The following is an 18,190-nucleotide window of genomic DNA, read 5'->3' as shown; positions in this document are numbered from 1 at the left end:
CTACTGAAACAAGTGTGTGTGTGTGTGTGTGTGTGTGTGTGTGTGTGTGTGTGTGTGTTTGTTTGTGTGTATACACACTCGCGCTCGGGGCTCCTACAACAATTTACATATTTGTATTTATTGTATTCAACAACATACAAATTGAGGTTCATCTCAGGCCGTAACTGTACAGATGTCATCGTTCCCAGCATGCCACAGCCCTATCATCATGATATGGAATGTAATTCCATGAAAAGACAGAGAAACATGGTTGGAAATCCAATATTCTGCATTGGCAATATGGTTTATCATGTCTGAGAATTTTACAAATAACCACTTTTTTTTTTTAACTATATATTTTGTGAGTAACCTAGAGATGTAAAACTTTTAAGAATCTAATTTGATGACACTTCTTGGTTAGGGACCCCCAAAAATGCTATCTTTCCCAATAAGCACCAAGTATTAAGTACTGGTTCTTCCCCTATTGGTGTGTTCCCCCCCATATTTCTCCTCGCTCCCTGCTTTACACCTCTTCCTCCGGTTCCCCCGCGAGCTGGTGGCATCAGCACGCTTGTGGTTTTGTCCGTGCTTCTGACCATGAGTCACGCTCACGTTTTGCTGCACCGCATAGTTACAGGACAACAAAAAGCTGCTTAGAACAGAGAAAAGTCAAACCTCCCCGCGTCAGCAATTCAAAAGTAGGAACCAGGGCTCAAAAATAGACCAGAATTTCAACCACATCTCCCTTAGTGTGTGCACTGTGATAACCCCATAGGCTAATAATGAATATAAATAGTCTTAATAACCATTGCTACAAATAATAAGTATGGTGGATATTCTAATTCTGTTTCTATTTGGCCAGGATAATACATGCGCACAGTTGAAAACGTCCCAAAAGAGCTTCCAATAAAAACCATTTGGAAACGTTTTGAGGTTTCCCAACTAGAGTTAACGACAGTGAGCCGGGGGCCACAGTACAAGATGGAGGGCCGGGGGCCACGGTACAAGATGGAGGGCTGTTTTGTTAAAGGGTTTGTGTTTGCACCAAACTTCTTGTGCGTATAAGACCGGGCAGTTGCGTTCTGGAGATTTGTTTTGTGACGCGTGTTATTTGCAGTGGCTGATTGTGACAAACAAACGATGAATCCTGTGTAACCCAAGTAACCCGGCTCCGGGGTTTATTCCGGTTCAGCCTTCAGGGGGTTTGCCGTAGGCCCGGTTCTAAGTATATGGTGGTTTCAGAAAGAGGGGAAGTTCCAGGGATTTTTCTTGAATGTGCAGAAACTGCTGCCGGACTTGTGACAGACCGAGAATGGAGAAGGAAGTCATGCCTGGAATATCTTTTAACCCCTGCGTGGCCACCGGGGGTTAATAGAGGTTTCGCATCGTGCGCGACACGCTCAGACCATAGTTATAGGGTCGGCCATTGCTTGCTCTGCGCAGCGTCGCCTGAAATTGCAGCCCCTGGTCATCACTTTACCCAGAATCCACTGAGATCTCCTTGTATGTTTCACACCAGCACAATGCATTGTTGTTAGAGGGCTGTTTATATAGAGGGCTGTTTATATAGAGGGGTGTTTATAGGATCACTAATTGTGTTGAAAAGGGAATAGGTTAGCCACTGAACCACTATTAACCACTTCTAAAAACCATGATGGGGACTTCCACTATTTGACCTGTCCTACCATATGGTGGGCAGTGTTTTGCTATTTTAATACATTGTAGCCTGCTGTGGTAGGGATGGGGTTAACGCTTGACCCTCCCCCCCTCTGCTGATGGAAGGGTTCTGTCGCAGCGAAGAGATAGCACAGAGATAGCACGCAGTGCGACCTGTGAAACTTGCAGAGTGAGCTGATCCTGTTGCCCAGAAACTCTGTCTGTTTGTATACCTTTCTCCAGCTACGGTCACAATGGGCTCTTGTCCACAGAAATGCACTGAGGCCACACAAGGCGGACAGGCCCCCACCCCTCACTCTCCGGAGTGTGACAGTGACAGGGAACCGCGCCCCATGTCACCTGCTAAAGACAAACAGAAGCTGGGGCCGTCCATGAAAACGCCGTCCTGACTTTTTTTTAAAAATTGGTTTACTCTCCATTTTCTGCCCTTTTCCAATGGAGAGTGTAAATAGCCCAGATACCCAAAGTATTATCCACCCCGATCTCCCTCTGTCTGTATCCTCACATCGCAGGAAAGGGGCGGCGCTCGGTAATTCACCAACATGCCGATTTCTCTTCCGCTTCGTGCAGAAGGCTCCCTGGCCATCTTAGTTACCTTATTGATTTCTTAGTTGACATTAATTACTTTGGCCAATATGCCTTTTCCATTCTACTTGTTATGGCTACATAACCGTTATCTCCTCTCTTTTTCTCCAATGCCTTTGCCTGTACAGGTATTACATCAAGGTATTACACGGGGTTCAGACAGGAAAGGGTTAATCTGCTTCGAGGCCGGTTCCTGCCCCGAAGAGCTGACAGTCTAACTATAAAACCCAGGCTCGGCAGACCCGGTGGTCATTCCAGTATTACAATATTAGAAGGTTGTATGGTATTTCCAGCGCTGAAAGGGTTAAGTCCGCAGCCTGCGCAATCACAGGGCGAATGTCTCCTGGTTGCAAGAATGCCTTTTAATCCTTTAACGGGTTTTATAGGGTAATCTTATTTTGTTTATTATTTGATGCACCTTCCCAGCCATCTGGCGGCCGACAGCTGCAGAGGACACGTCCGAGGATGGTGTCAGTGTCGGGCAGGGCCGGGCGATCCGATTACACTGTGTGCAGAGGATTACAGGGCGTACTTTGCCAAAGCAGCTCCGGCAACAAGCCCTTTGAAACAGGACTTGCTCAGCCTGTTGGGGGGGCTGGAGGGAGGGCCCTGTCCGAGAGTGGTGTGAAGCTCCTGCAAAGGCAGAAATGTGTGGCACCTGGATATTTGTCCTACTGAAGAAGGGTTAATGACATGTACCGACTCCCCTTTTGTAAAAAGAAGTGCTGGTGTCCCACCAATTTGTCTATTGTCGATTTCTAACCATCTTCCAACCGTTAAGAAACTGGAGTTGTTGGGTGGGGGGGGGGGGGGATTGAACAGCTAATGTATGAAACAAACTGTTCTGCAAAGGGGTCTTCAAGAGATCTCTTATGTAGGGTCTTCAATTCGCACACCGCATTCTGATGTGGATTCCGACTCGCTCATTGTAACACTGCGCCAATCACAGGGTCTTTAAATAAAGTATTCTAGCAACGTATTATATAAAAAGATCATCGTTTCGTTCCTCTCTTGGACCCTTTTTACTACCGAGCCAGTGTGGACACTTTGTGCCGACTCCCTTTAGTAAGAGTGAGAAGATGGGATTAATGGGTGCAGATCTCTGCCTGTGTGTTGGGAAGCAGGAGTGCACCTTGTGTTGGCATATGCCGTTTTCCAGCATGACGAGTAACGGTCGGTCTTTTCCCCCCTCTCCCCCTGCAGAGCTCCACGCAGGAGATCGGAGAAGAGTTGGATGATGGCGTGATCTACAGCATCTCCCTCCGCAAAGTGCAACTCCACCACACCGCTAACAAGGGGCAGCGATGGCTGGGGGTAAGCAGGGTACCATCTCCCATGGGCACTGTGGAAGGCGGGCTTGCCGGACCCCGGGATCCCACGGTGAGGAAGGCAGTGGTAGAGGAAAAAGGGACGGTGGGAGGACGAGGGGAACTATTGGGTTCTTTCAGCTCCTACACTAACGGGGCTCACATCTTTCTTGTGGAGGGTAGACAGCGATAGGATAGAAATTAACCATCTTCTTTCTGATGTGTCATCCCTCGCAGTGTGTCCCGTTTAACCCCCTCCGCACCTTTTGCTAACTCCGATCACTCCTGCATCATCCCTTACAATTCCCATGCTTCCCTCCATGATACATACGTCACTTCCGTGATGCATTTCTAACCATTGCCCACTGTCGGCTAAATCTGCGGCATACGCCAGACATACGAGGGCGGCAGAGTGTGCGAATCTAATTAAATGTATCCCAGGCCTCCCGCAGCGCCTACGTGTGCCGCTGTTACACTTCTTCCCTATACTATCCCCAGCAGTGTACAAGCAACACACGGCTAGTCCCTAACTGCCAAACACAGCGTTCTACCAGGACAGGGGGGCTCAACCCCAGCCCTCAAGCTGTCCAGGTTTTTAGGATATTGCAGCTTCAGCACAGGTGGCTCAGTCTTTGAGCCACCTGTGCTGAAGCTGGGATATCCTCAAGACCTGCCCTGTTGGCTGGTGGGGGTTGGGGGGGCTTGAGGATTTAAGTTGAGCACCCCTGCCCTATTTGATCTGCAGACCATGTGTTGTATTGGTCACCAGCAAAGTGAAAATGCCGTCTCTTTCTTGTTGAGCAGCTCTGTATTAGGGCCCCCAGATCCCTGCACCTCGCTCACTGTGATCCTCCAAACACTGCTGGCGAGAGCTAACAGGACTGGACTGGGTTCTGTAAATTGTGAATGTGGCTTCTTCTGAGGCAAGCAGCAGACTTGTAATCTGCCGCCGCTGCTGCACGAGAGACCCGTACACCTTCTCCTCTCTGATTTTATTGTGGTTAGGCTTTGTGTGTTATTTTTACCTCTCTGGACAGAGTCCAGGGCAGGGACAGGGAGTGGCGGTGAGGAGGTGGGAAGGAGGCTATGGAGAGGTCAGCCAACACCTACAGTAACCAGCAGCAGACTTGAGGGGAAAGGTGGCAGGGAGCCGGCTGTCCCTCGGGAGGTGCGGAGTTTACAGAACCCAGAAGCGGAAGGGCAGCGGGGGGGGGGGGGAACCACTGTGCAAATATACTCGCTGCAAGGAGAGAAAATATACAATGTACAAAATCCTTCCCAGGCACAGGGAATATAGTGAGAACACACCAGCCCGTGGCCCATTTAGCCTTCTCCACTACAGTGTGACAATGACCCTGAGACTAGGAAGGAAGACGGTCCTTTGTATTGTTGCCCACACCCCCCCCCCCTCCTCCCCAAATCAGCTTGTTGGTGGTGATGTCTTCCTCCTCATGGCCTCGCATGAGAACCCTTCATAGATGTACAGTAGTAGTGAGCACCGCACATGGTGAAAACAAATGTGGACTTTTAAGTTCATCAACTTTGTGCTACAATGTCCCTTTGCAGAGAGAGGGGCAGAGTGCAGAGGTTATAATACAACGCTATATCTATGCTGTGAGGAGCATATATAATGCCATCATCATCTAATAATAATAAGCTGTTTGTCTCTTCACATCCTTGCTCCCGAACCCTCTTTTCAATGCACCTTCTTGGCTGGTATCTCCCATTTCCCTGTAGCAGGCTGGGCCATTAACTCTTGTGACAATTAAGCTTTTGGATCCGGCTTATGTGGAGTGATTTGTTCCCCCCCCCCCCTGCAGTTGGAGAACGAGTCGGCCTTGAGCCTGTATGAGACCTGCAAGGTGCGGACCATCAAGGCAGGGACTCTGGAGAAGCTGGTGGAATACCTGGTGTCCGCCTTCAAAGGCAACGACTCCACCTACGTCACCATCTTCCTGTGCACTTACCGCGCCTTCGCCACCACCAAGCAAGTGCTGGACCTGCTGCTGAACAGGTGGGAAACCGGGCAGCAATAGACCATGCAAATAAAGTGAGCAAAGGTTCCGGCATATGGAGCTGTCCCTGCCAGAGCCGGCTGCGGTGCATTGCTTTGTTACACCCCCTACATAAAGGCAGTCGCTGCCCCTACGCTCCGTTCCCCGTGGCTGTGACTGTGTACCTGTCCGCTTGTCCCTTTCCTGCTCTCTGCAGAGGAGATGCACAGGACTCTGGACTTCATTTCCCAGGGATCTGCCTTCCCTTCCTCCCTCTTCCAGGGCCATCCTGCTAACTTCCCCCCTCCCCTTTTCCCCAGGTTCGGGCGCTTTCACCCCCAGTTAAACGGGGAACACTCCCACAAGACTGTGGACGATCGCCTAGAACTAAAAAAGTAAGTTGACCGCAGCACTCGGGAGGTTAGAGGCTCTGGTACTGTTACATGGTTCTCTGCAGGACACGGAAGGGAGTGATCTGCAGGGGGTACGTCTCCAGTTCCTGTTCAATGTCCCGTGATGCTTCTTCCCGGTGCTGGAGAAAAGATCGGCTCTATCCTACTGAATGAGACTAAAATCTTCTCCGGTGCTGGGAAGCTGCTCCGCAGAATTTTAAATAACGGCATTTTAGGGTTGTAACATCCCCGCATGTCTTCCTGCCCTATAATGCAACGCTCAAAAGCTTTTCGATGGTTTAAATGTAGTTATCAAATATATTGTGCAATGCAACAATACATCTATTTGTTGTTGCTTTCTTTTAACCATTAAACACCCACTGCTATGGCTATACAGATGTACGCGGGTAGAAAAGGGTGTACGCGGGTAGAAAAGGGTGTACGCGGGTAGAAAAGGGTGTGTGCAGAATAGGAAGTGTTTAAGTCCCACAAAAGGTTTTTATTTTTTATTATTGCCCTACCAAATAGAGGCGTTTTCCAATAGAAAGAGGAGCAGCGCCTTCACTTTGCAGCAATGGGAACACGACGGGTTCTCTAGACTTCTTAGTTGTGCAGACCAGCGCTGCTCAACTCCAGTCCTCAAACAGGTCAGGTTTTCAGGATTTCACTGCTTCCGAGCAGGTGGCTCAATCAGTCTTTGCTTCAGCACAGGTGGCTCAATCAGAGGCTCAGTCTTCGACTGAGCCTCTGATTGAGCCACCTGTGCTGAAGCTGAGATATCCTGAAAACCTGACCTGTTGAGGGGGCTTGAGGGCTGGAGTTGAGCGCACACTGACTGTAGCTGGAACCGTTCTACTTCGGGAGTTCACATAGAAGCTGTTGTCTTGGTGCCACCATTGCGCGGGTCGGAGGGAGGGTGGGTGTTGCCGGCATGTTGAGCAGTTAAGGATCTGGCCAGCTGTCACCCTGTGTAACAACCATTAGACAGCTGGTTCTGGAAGAACAGAAAAACGTATAGGGGGACTGAGCCAGACCCCTTCTCGGGGCAGCTCGCAGTATACGCTTGTCTGGCTACCTGAGCTTAGTCGTAGCAGAGTGAAGACAACTGGGGGTTTTTCAGAGTGTCGGGGGGGGGGGGGGGGTGTTACCTGCAGTGTCCAGCTTCAAACACCGGCAGGACCATGATGAAGTGGAGTCTGTCTCAGTTTGCCCGCGTTACAACCAGTGACCGCGTTGGTTGGGTGGAATTCCCGCTAGCACCTTTGCATACGGGTTATCTACCCCATGCCCACCCAGGAAGTAATTACAAACCAGGTTTATATACGGTCTCTGTACGTTATTCCTACCTGCCACTTAGATTGTAAGCTCTTCGGGGCAGGCACTCCTCTCCCTATTGACTTATGTCTGAAGCGTTTATTCCCATTATGTGTTATATTATTATGCCCCGTGTATTACTGCTGTGAAGCGCTGTGTACCTGGATGGTGCTATATAGATAAAGATGGACATACTGTATATATACACAATGTATCTACATTAAATATCATGATAACATGCATATAGATAGAAAGGTTTTGGCGTCCGCACTTCATCCTTCCTTTTGTTCGGCAGCACCATCTCCTCCATCCTGGGCGCCTGGCTGGATCAGTACTCTGAGGATTTCCGCCAAGCCCCGGATTACATCTGCCTAAAGCAGCTCATCGCCTACGTGCGGCACAACATCCCCGGGTCGGACGTGGAGCGCAGGGCCCGCAATCTCTTGGCGCACTTCCAGCGGCAGCAGAACAGCGAGTTGGATCCAGACGGTGAGCGCGTTTTGTAGGGTTTCAGATTTGCGGGAAGCTTCCCGCGTGCTGCCGCTTCCAAAGTGCGGCGTTTCAGCCGCGCAGGTCTTATAATATGGTTTCCACCGCACTTTATATAGCTTATGGTGAGCAGAAAAAGTGACACAAGCCCTCAGCAAATACATGCTAATAAACATCCCCCCTGTGAGCACATTCACACCCCAGACAGGTCTGCAGCCCTGCCCTTCCCCATTATCTCTTAGCATACAGTGCTTCCACTGCAGTCAAGGATTCTGGGTAATGCCATGCAAATGAGCACCCACCGTTTGCTTCTTGCCTATTTTACCATGGACCCTTCTAAGCTGATGCCTGCCGCATTACACACGTTTTGCAGCACAGCCTGGGTTAAAGAAGTGCAGAGCCAGTACCTACTCACAGAAAGCTTTTTTTTTTTTTTTTTAATTTTTTTTTTAACCCTTTGGGTTTCATCAGTACAAGGGTGGTTATACTTGAATATAAATGTGTGGCTGAAACCGCTTCCAGCTTCACATTACAAAAAGTAATGGTGGGTAAAAAAAAAAAAAAAAAGTGGCCAAAAGTGGCCAAAACCTCTCCACCCGTACAGGAAATAGAAAGTACCACTTGTTTTGGAAGTAGTTGTAAGCTTTAAATATGGCCGCCTCGTTTGTTGTCCATCAGGGGTTGCGAGCACGCGTCCCGAGTACCACGTATACTTTTTTGTTTTCTGCTGCACGTACAAATATATCCAGTGTAGGCGCCGGCGACACCGGAATAGAGAATGACTTGTTAACAGAGACGGGGGGCGAATGCGGATCTGCAGCGGTTCGGCCGGTTCCGCGGATTTCAGCGGATCAATCTCAAAAAGGGCGATTCGCGGTTTGCACATTTTTGTTATTGTTATTACCACGACACTCCGGGGGATTCAGCCGTCCGATTCTTAAGGATCCGCCAACGGATCGCTGACTCTGCGGATTGGAGCCTACAAATCCGACCGCCGGCTGTAGACAATGGCGTATTTTGATGAATCCGCGTGGATTTAAACCGACCAACTCCGTGTGCGGATTTTACAACGCCAAACGGATTTTGGGGGTAACATCAGCGAGAATCCGGCAAACGGATTTGGTCGGATTCGCCCGTCTCTTCTTGTTAATACTCGCAGCAGTCGGGATCCCTACGCATTTCGCGGGCAGCGCTGTGATACCTGTAACCCACTGCGTCTCCTCGCTGACTTGAGTCCATATCTGTGGCTGTGCTCGTATCGGGTGAAGGGGAGACGTGGCTGCCCGGGTTTCTCACCTCTCACTCTCTGCTCCCCCCCCCCCCCCTTATCTTACAGTTGTGGACCACGCGAGCTGCACTTTTCGCCTGTTGGAAGAGGTCTCGCTAGGGGAGGGGAAGGCAGACTTCCTGTCCTTCCGTCAGGAGATGGTTGCTGAACAGTTTACGGTGATGGACGCGGTGAGTACTGCGCTGGGCCCCCAGCCTCCTACTCTCCCCTTCCCTCTCCGTCATATTCTCTTCCTGGTATTTTTCGGCTCGTCGCACCTTCCTCTCTCTCATGCCCCCTCTACATCTTACAAGGCAAAACCTGGTCATGGGAAGATCAAATGGCTTGCCCCCGTTATCTCCCACTTCAGAGACCAGGTTCATAAATTGGAACCCCTTGACTGCAAGAGAGGCCTCTGACACATGCATTGCTGGCCCCACCGGTGGTGAAGGGGTTGATATAAGTTGCCTTGCTTTTGCTGCGTGCTCTCCGTGTTCTGTGCTGGTCTTTGTTGCTGTGGGAAGGAGACACGGCGACACTCTACTAACCGTCACGTGTCCCCCATCCCTGGTAGGTTCTCTTCAAGAAGGTGGTGTCCTATCACTGCCTGGGCTGCATCTGGTCCCAACGGGACAAGAAGGGGAAGGAGCACCTGGCCCCAACCATCCGCGCCACTGTCTCCCAGTTCAACAGCGTCACCAACTGCGTCATATCCACGTGCCTGAGCGACCGCAGCCTGAAGCCCCAGCACAGAGCCAAGGTGGTGGAGCGCTGGATAGACGTGGCAAGGGTATGTCCCACACTTTTTCTCCAGGCCTTGTAGACCCGCAGAACGTGTCGCTCAGAACATGCCTCCTGCATATACACTCTACTTTCCAACTTGCTTGTGACCCGCGCTCTCTGCTGCTCTGCCCACAGGAGTGTCGAATACTAAAGAACTTCTCCTCCCTGCGCGCGATCCTGTCCGCTCTCCAGTGTAACGCTGTGCACAGGCTGAAGAAGACCTGGGACGAGGTGTCCAGGTGAGAGCAGGCCGCAGCTTGTGTGTTACGCAGGTAGACACAGAGGAAGATGACCAGTCCTAGACATACAAATACAATATATCACACACACATACAATATATCACACACAAATACAATATATCACACACACACAATATATCTCTCACACGCGCACACATACAAATACAATATATCTCACACGCACACAAATACAATGTCACACACATGCATCCAAATACAATATATATCACACACACACATGCATACAAATGCAATATATCACACACACATACACATACAATATATCACATACACACACACAATGTGTCTCACACACACACACACACAATGTGTCACACTGTTCCTAGAGCTACATCTGCAAAATTATTATTCTCAGTTACAATAGCCTACATTTCAGCTCTATTTTTGAGGGTAACTAAACTCCTTTCTGTTGGTGCCAGGGAGAGCTTCCGGATATTCATGGAGCTATCGGAAATCTTTTCGGATGACAACAACCATTCTTTAAGCCGGGAGCTGTTGATTAAGGTGGGTGTCCCAGAGAGGGAGCGCGTGTGTCGCCCCACTGCTGGATAAAGGCCCCCCCAATCACCTTCTAGTTACTTGAGGTGGACGCCTCTTCTCCATGTTGTTCCAATACACAATATGTATATACAGTCACACTGATCGGTTCTTTAGCACAGTGACACGTGTGTTTCTCTCCCTTTAAAGCCCCTGAATTCTCCTGCCCCTTCCCCTCACGTCTATAATCGGTACACGGTGTGTGCGCGGGATACCCGTGCTCTTATACATGGCTTGCGTACGTGCCAGACAGCCTTGCTCACACCCTCTCCATCCCTGCTTGTGTCACCACTCTTATCAGACAAGGGAACCCCCTCGCACACCCTGCAATAAACATTCAGCCAAGTGCATGTTCAGTGCGTCAGACTGGGCGTGTGCGGGGCTCCCCTGGTGCGAGCCAGTGATACTGTGCACGGAGGGGGGGAGGGATTCCCTCCTCTTATCTCCTCCTGCCAGCCACTGCCCTGCAGGAATGTGAGAGCTCCACTTCAATGCCAGCCCTGCTTTTCATGTCCTGTTGATAATGAATCCCCCTTGTAGCACTGTGTGCGTTGCAGCCTGGATCCTTTTACCTAAAATAAACGTAATTATTTCTAAAGCCAGGTGTTGAATTTAATTTTGGTCCATACAGAATAATCCGCACGGACTTCCAATCACTGGGGGCTAATAGCCAAAGTCTCCCTGCTGCAGAAATTGGAGCAAAAACATGCACCCAAATAACCAAAGAGGAAAATACCAGACCTTTAGATACAAGTAACATTTAGATCGCTTTTCTGACGTACCAAGGATGTCGAGGGGCTTCTGCCCCCGTTGTCTGTGGGTAGATGGGGTTGGCCGCTCCCATTAGATCCGTTTCCGGGCATCTGGGTCCCCCTGCGCGTCATGTGACCGCGTGCTGCCGTAACGGAGCAGGGATCGGTCTTGAACCAGAATTCCACCTTTTCTTGCCAAGTGTCCTAACCTCAAAGCAGCTGCGCATGCATATTTGGAATTGCATTGAGGGTTATGGAATGTGTGTGTGTGTGTGTGTGTGTGTGTGTGTGTGTGTGTCAGGTTCTTAGGCACCTTGTTGTAATTGTAGTGCTGTCATATGAGCTTCATATTTCCCTGCGTGAAGCTGAATGTAAGGCAGGGGTAGCCAACTCCAGTCCTCAAGGGCCACCAACAGGTCAGGTTTTCAGGATATCCCTGCTTCAGCACAGGAGGCTCAGTGGAAGTCTGTAGCACCCCCAGGCCCCCCGTTCCAGGGGTGCGTTTGTGTGTTTGTGTTGGTGAGGGTGGTTGTGTGTTTCTGTGTACAGTGCATTGCAGCCCGTAACGCCTCACCCCCTTTCTCCCTCCAGGAGGGGACTTCCAAATTTGCCACCCTGGATATTAACCCCAAAAGGGCACAGAAGCGACAGCAGCAGCAACGAGAGATGGTAGGTGCTGCGCTGCAAAGCAACGCGTTGCTGACCCGTCTGGCAGGGACGGGGTTAATGCATGTTTAAAGGAAGCTGGGCAGTGGCATTGTGCTAGCGCGCCCTCTGGTGGTCATTGTGTATTTTGCTGAGACTCCTCTGATGGTTCTGTTTGCAGGGAGTAATGCAAGGAACCATTCCCTATCTGGGCACTTTCCTGACCGACCTGGTGATGCTGGACACGGCCATGAAGGATTATATGGATGTAAGTAGCCCGTGTTTGTGTCCCTTCTCCCTACAGGCCTGTCCATAGTGTCCCACATCCTCACAGTGCACAGTCTGCATGCACACAGGACAACTCCAATCCAGAGCTACTCCACTCTTAGCGTTGGTGATATATATATATAGTGCAGAATAAAGGGGTACTTCAGTATCTATACACCTATCAGTATTAGGTATTACCTAATACTGAAGTGTATGTATATATATATATGTGTGTGTGTGTGTGTGTGTGTGTGTGTGTGTGTGTGTGTGTATATATATATATTATACACACCAACACATGTATATAGACATATAGGTCTATACATATACATACATACGCATGTGTACATGACTACCTTTATAAGAGGAGAGATAATATATTGAAGTTAAGGCATTAATATCTGACTACATGTTATGGGCAATACCCCCACTTAGCAAATAGTTGCTTATTCTGCTAATTATTGTCTCATTACAGCTACATGGAATATGCTCCCGTTTGTGTTTTGGCTTTTCTGCTGTGCGCTTATAACTGTATTCCTTGTTACAGGGCGGGCTCATCAACTTTGAGAAGAGGAGAAAGGTGAGCAACTTTCCATACATCCTCTCTGCCCTATAACATGTGCCCTATAACCTGTGCCCTATAACCTGTGCCCTATAACGCGTGCCCTATAACGCGTGCCCTATAACTCACGCTCTATAACCTGTGCACTCTATTCTGTGCATTATGACCTACTTGTACAGTGTAACCTGTGCACTATAACCTGTGCACTATAACCTGTGCACTATAACCTGTGCACTATAACCTGTGCACTATAACCTGTATACCAGGGGTCTCAAACTCATTCCTCAAGGGATAGATAGATAGATATCTCACACACAGAGACACACACACTGACTCATTGTTCTTCACAATCGTTCCCATCCCTTTGCACACACACAGCGCAGGACCCTTAGCCGAGGATAGATTTGTGTTTGCGAGCTGCCAGCCCTCTCCCTGACATTTCCCACCTTTTTTCCCTTCTGCTCCCGTAGGAGTTTGAGGTCATTGCCCAGATAAAGCTGCTGCAGTCGGCCTGTAACAACTACAGCTTCCTCCCCGAGGAGTCCTTTGTGGAGTGGTTTCATGGCGTGGAGCGGCTGAGCGAGGCGGAGAGGTGAGGGGCGGATCTGTCTCTGGGCGGTCTCTAGTCTTCCAGCACTGTGCTTACAGGAGCATGCATGCGCGTGTCTCCTCGGGTTTCGACAGCGATGTTACACAACCTTTTCATGTACTGTGTGTGTGTGTGTGTGTGTGTGTGTGTGTGTGTGTGTGTGTGTGTGTGTGTGTGTGTACATACCGCGACACTGCAAATAGAGGAAGGCCGCAAATATGCAAGTTGCAAGAGATGAATGTAAACACAATAGATGTTCGCCATGCTGATGAAGAGCATGTTAGCACCGAAACGTTGGCTATCTGTGATTCGATCATTAAGTCATTAAATTGACACTGACTCTTGTGACTTAGTACTTATTCTGGTGTGCTTGCCTATCGGTTCAGGCAGCCTTAGTCTCTAGCAGCCACTTAGTATTACTGCCTTCTGCCGTTATTTGGTACAGATTCTCACTTTTGGTTGTCCACAATTCAGGGTTGTTGGACCATTGTCTCACATGCTTAAAACCATCAATACTACTTAACATTGTAGGAAATGAGTGTGTTTATGTACACATAATTGTGTGTGTGTGTGTGTGTGTGTGTGTGTGTGTGTGTGTGTGTGTGTGTGTGTGTGTGTGTGTGTGTGTGTATATAACTTCCAAAGGGGTCCTCAGATCCGTGCATTGTACCTGTAGGTCCTCCTAGCTGCAATGCGTTTAGAACATGCACAATCGGATCCCACGTTGCAGCAGTCTGCAGGCGTGGCCTCTTGGTTAGGGTTTGTAGAGGTCAGCGTTGGGTTTGTAGAGGTCAGCGTTGGGTTTGTAGAGGTCAGCGTTGGGTTTGTAGAGGTCAGCGTTGGGTTTGTAGAGGTCAGCGTTGGGTTTGTAGAGGTCAGCGTTGGGTGTGTAGAGGTCAGCGTTGGGTTTGTAGAGGTCAGCGTTGGGTTTGTAGAGGTCAGCGTTGGGTGTGTAGAGGTCAGCGTTGGGTTTGTAGAGGTCAGCGTTGGGTTTGTAGAGGTCAGCGTTGGGTGTGCAGTGGATCCCACACTTACCTTTGTCCGTTCTCTATGCTGCAGCTATAACCTGTCCTGTGAGATTGAGCCCCTGTCTGAATCTGCCAGCAACACCCTGAAGGCCAAGAAGAACCCGGGCATCATCAAAAGGTGGAGCGAGTAAGTGCCCCGAAACCCCCGCCTCCACGTGGGGGTACCACCCGGGCACCCCCTCCCCACTCTCTCTGGGCACTAAGTAAAAGACATTGGGTTGGTGTGGTCTTCACACAACGTGTTGCTGGGCTATGTAAGTCACCTCCCCAGGAAGTCTCCGTTGAGCGGCAGACCTGGGGGGGTTTCTGCCGACAAAATCCACTTGTTAATGAGAATCCAATAACTCATTATTTTGGTTTGTTATTCGCCCCCAAATGTCTCGCACAATCGGCGCACCGGTTTTTTTTTTTTTTTATGCTTCCAAAATAACCTTGACCGTTCTTTCATACGGCGGCTCGTGAAAATAAAGCAAAACCTCCATCCATCTCACATGTTGGTGATGACCATGGAGAACGCCATAAACACGTTACAAATATAACACACACAGATTTGTTACATAGTTACTATATAGTTACATAGTTACATAGTAGATGAAGTTGAAAAAAGACATACGTCCATCAAGTTCAACCTGTGCTAAATTTAGACAACAGATACTTTATTCTGTATCTATACTTACTTATTGATCCAGAGGAAGGCAAACAAAAAACCCCATTAAGGGGAAAAATTAATTCCTTCCTGACTCCAAAATTGGCAATCGGATTACTCCCTGGATCAACATCCTTCCCATGTTCACTTATTTGGTATATCCCTGTATACCTTTCCCATCTAAAAAGATGTCCAACCTGTTACAATTTGTTTTGTGGTTCTCACAAAGTGAGGGAGATGTCCGTGCTGTTGCATGGAGAGTATTGATGTGTGGGGCAGTTCTCTCGCCCCCAACCTGCCCCCCATCCCTCTCTGCCCTCTTACCTGCTCTCCGGCATCTCCCCATCTCTGCGACGTCGCGCGTTGTCACGGCGACATGTCGCTATGAGAAGATGCAGGAGGAGAAGCCGGACAGAAGGTGAGAGGCAGTAACAGAGACGCTTCCCCCGGCAATCAATTTAAATGTTGTGGGGATGAGCGCGGGGGGCCTCTGTAAACGCGGGGTGTGATTCGGCCCACCCCCCCTCTGTGAAAATTTCAGGGGGGCACACCCCCTAGTTTGCACGCCCCCTAGTTTGCACGCCCCTGTTCTAATTGGCCCGGGGGGTTGTTTCCGTCTCGCAGCCGGCAGCCTGCCAGCGCCGAGCCCTGCACCAGCGTCAGCTCCCACTCCAAGTCCTTCGACCAGCTAAAGTGCAGCCCCCACCTCTGTGGCGGCGACACGACGGACTCCCTCAGCGTCACCTCGGCCGGGTCCAGCAGCTCCGACGTGGAGGAAATCAACATCAGCTTCGTCCCGGAGTCCCCGGACTGTCAGGAGAAGAAGGTACGAGAGGGACCGTCCCAAGCACCACCGGGACAGCCCACAGGACGCTGCGTCCCAGGCGGGGTCAGTGCCTGCTCTCTGTGCTTTGCTCTGTGGGGGGGGGGGGTACGGGGCAGTGAGGGGATGGGAACAGGGGTGGACTCGTTTTTATTTGGAAACCGGAATTACTCGTATTATTGCTTTATTTATAAATCTATAGCACAGGGGAGGCCGACTCCAGTCCTTAAGTGCCACCAACAGGTCAGGTTTCCAGGAGATCCCTGCTTCAGCACAGGTGGCTCAATCAGTGGCTGAGTCACCTGTGCCGACGCAGGGATCCTGAAAACCTGACCTGTTGGTGGCCCTTGAGGACTGGAGTCGACCATTCCTACTATAGTCCCTACCAAGTCCCTCTTTCTATTTTCAGAGAGTGAATATTGATTAAACTTCCCTAGAATGCAGTTCACAGCTGCTTAAAGCGCTAGTCCCCTCTAGAAGCCTATATCATGTTATATTAATGTGCGTATGTGTTGGTATCTGTTCCCCGGAGCATGTCCTGGTCTCGTAGTGTTAAAAATCACGATTTTCTTCATTTCCCGCACCTGAGGTTATCATGGTGACCTTCAGACAGCAATGAGTTCTGGGGAGATAAAATGCAAAAACGGCGTCCAAGCAGCGCAGACGGCTGCTTCAGCATTATGCCTCGAATTGTAAAATCTGCTCTCCCCCCCCCCCCCCCGTCCAACATTCCCTATGGTCAAAGTCTGACCGGCAATCCGCCCCCCCTCTCTCTCCTCCCCAGTTTTGGGAGTCGACATCCCTCTCCTCCCTGGACACGTCTGGAATCGGTTCGGGCTCCAGCAGCGCCTCGTCGTCCTCGGTCTCCTCCACGCCGGTCTCTGCCAATCGGACACACAAGCGCTCCGTGTCCGGCATCTCCAGCTACTCGTCCCTGTCCCTCCCCCTTTACAACCAGCAGATCGACGACTGCTGCATCATCCGGGTCAGTCTGGACGTGGACAATGGCAACATGTACAAGAGCATCCTGGTGAGTGGCTCGTTGTGTCTCGTTGTCTCGTTGTGCCTCGTTGTGTCTCGTTGTCTCGTTGTGTCCCTGCTGCATGGAATCTCCCTCAGGTCTATTTCATCCGTGATACACGGTCTGCCCCTTGGGGACCAGCCCAGTGCTGTCAATCCACTGCCTGGGTCCTTCTTGTTTAGTAATATCTATATCCTGTAAAACACTTGAGTAATGTCTGCCCATCCTTCCTCTTCTGTGCTGTTCTTCATGGAGTCTTTTTCCCCATTCTTATTAACCTATTTTTTTTTTAAAGCCGTTAATGTTCATTGTCCATCCGTTCTCCGGGCCTCTTGCTTCACTTCCTTTGATTTCTGACCCTTCTCTTTCCGTCCTCTTTCTCTGTGCTGCTTCCCTGCTCCATCTCCATGTGTCCTGCTCTTTGTGCCACTACGTACCCTCGTGCCCCTTAGTACCCTTGTTCCTCTCCGTGCCCTCGTTCCTCTCCGTGACCTCTCCTTGCCCTCGTGACCTCTCCTTGCCCCCGTGACCTCTCCTTGCCCCCGTGACCTCTCCTTGCCCTCGTGACCTCTCCTTGCCCCCGTGACCTCTCCTTGCCCTCGTGACCTCTCCTTGCCCTCGTGCCCTCTCCGTGCCCTCCTCGTGCCCTCTCCGTGACCTCATAATCTCCTTCTTTTCAGGTGACCAGCCAGGATAAGACCCCAGTGGTGATTCGAAAAGCCATGGCCAAACACAACCTGGATGGGGATCGTCCCGAGGAGTATGAGCTAGTCCAGATCATATCCGAGGAAAGAGGTACGTCCGCAGCGACCTGGGGGTGGGACTTGTAATCCAAGTAGTTCTGTTGGCAACGAGTTCATGAGCTTAAATGCTTTGTGTATCAAATCTCCATTCACATAGAACCTTAGAATAACTCCAACAGGAGTAGCAAGCATGCGGCCACCTCTGTGACGCAATCCCGGCAGCACATGTAATACTCTCTGATCTGCCCGGCAACCTGCGAAGGAGGTGGAGAAATAAACCGTGCTTGTGGTATTTATGTTACCCCGCGGTGTATGCAGGCGTATATTATATAATATGTCACCTAGAATAGTACCAATCGGGATCAGGAAACATTAGGAGAAAGGAGGTACCTGCCCTGGAGAGCTCACAATTTAAGTGACACAGTGACACGGTGACTTTGTACTTGTAACTAAGAGGTAGTTTATATAGGGGTATATAGTTTATGTATCCATGTATAGCGTTATGGATATGCAGTAGGTTACATAGAAC

The 18,190-nt window shown here is 50.0% G+C and overlaps 1 protein-coding gene across 11 annotated transcripts in view; it reads left to right on the top strand.

The window, feature by feature from the left end:
* The window catches only part of RALGDS (ral guanine nucleotide dissociation stimulator), a 99,822-nt gene that overhangs the window by 76,773 nt on the left and 4,859 nt on the right, over positions 1-18,190 (top strand). For 5 of the 11 annotated variants that reach the window (XM_075578775.1, XM_075578773.1, XM_075578776.1 and 2 more), the window contains exons 2-17: positions 3,445-3,621; positions 5,369-5,562; positions 5,863-5,937; positions 7,544-7,737; positions 9,074-9,195; positions 9,579-9,794; positions 9,923-10,026; positions 10,468-10,552; positions 11,929-12,006; positions 12,164-12,250; positions 12,797-12,829; positions 13,282-13,403; positions 14,460-14,555; positions 15,699-15,963; positions 16,682-16,927; positions 17,599-17,713. In XM_075578775.1, coding sequence (XP_075434890.1) covers positions 3,445-3,621; positions 5,369-5,562; positions 5,863-5,937; positions 7,544-7,737; positions 9,074-9,195; positions 9,579-9,794; positions 9,923-10,026; positions 10,468-10,552; positions 11,929-12,006; positions 12,164-12,250; positions 12,797-12,829; positions 13,282-13,403; positions 14,460-14,555; positions 15,699-15,963; positions 16,682-16,927; positions 17,599-17,713 — 2,209 coding nt within the window. The remainder of the gene's footprint in view (positions 1-3,444; positions 3,622-5,368; positions 5,563-5,862; positions 5,938-7,543; positions 7,738-9,073; positions 9,196-9,578; positions 9,795-9,922; positions 10,027-10,467; positions 10,553-11,928; positions 12,007-12,163; positions 12,251-12,796; positions 12,830-13,281; positions 13,404-14,459; positions 14,556-15,698; positions 15,964-16,681; positions 16,928-17,598; positions 17,714-18,190) is intronic. The other 6 variants (XM_075578777.1, XM_075578774.1, XM_075578778.1 and 3 more) reach the window with 3 other exon arrangements.

Source organism: Ascaphus truei, chromosome 21 (assembly GCF_040206685.1).
Source record: "Ascaphus truei isolate aAscTru1 chromosome 21, aAscTru1.hap1, whole genome shotgun sequence".
Lineage (NCBI taxonomy): Eukaryota > Metazoa > Chordata > Amphibia > Anura > Ascaphidae > Ascaphus > Ascaphus truei.
The sequence above is the reverse complement of the archived record's forward strand: the minus strand, read 5'-3'. Positions and strand labels throughout refer to the sequence as shown.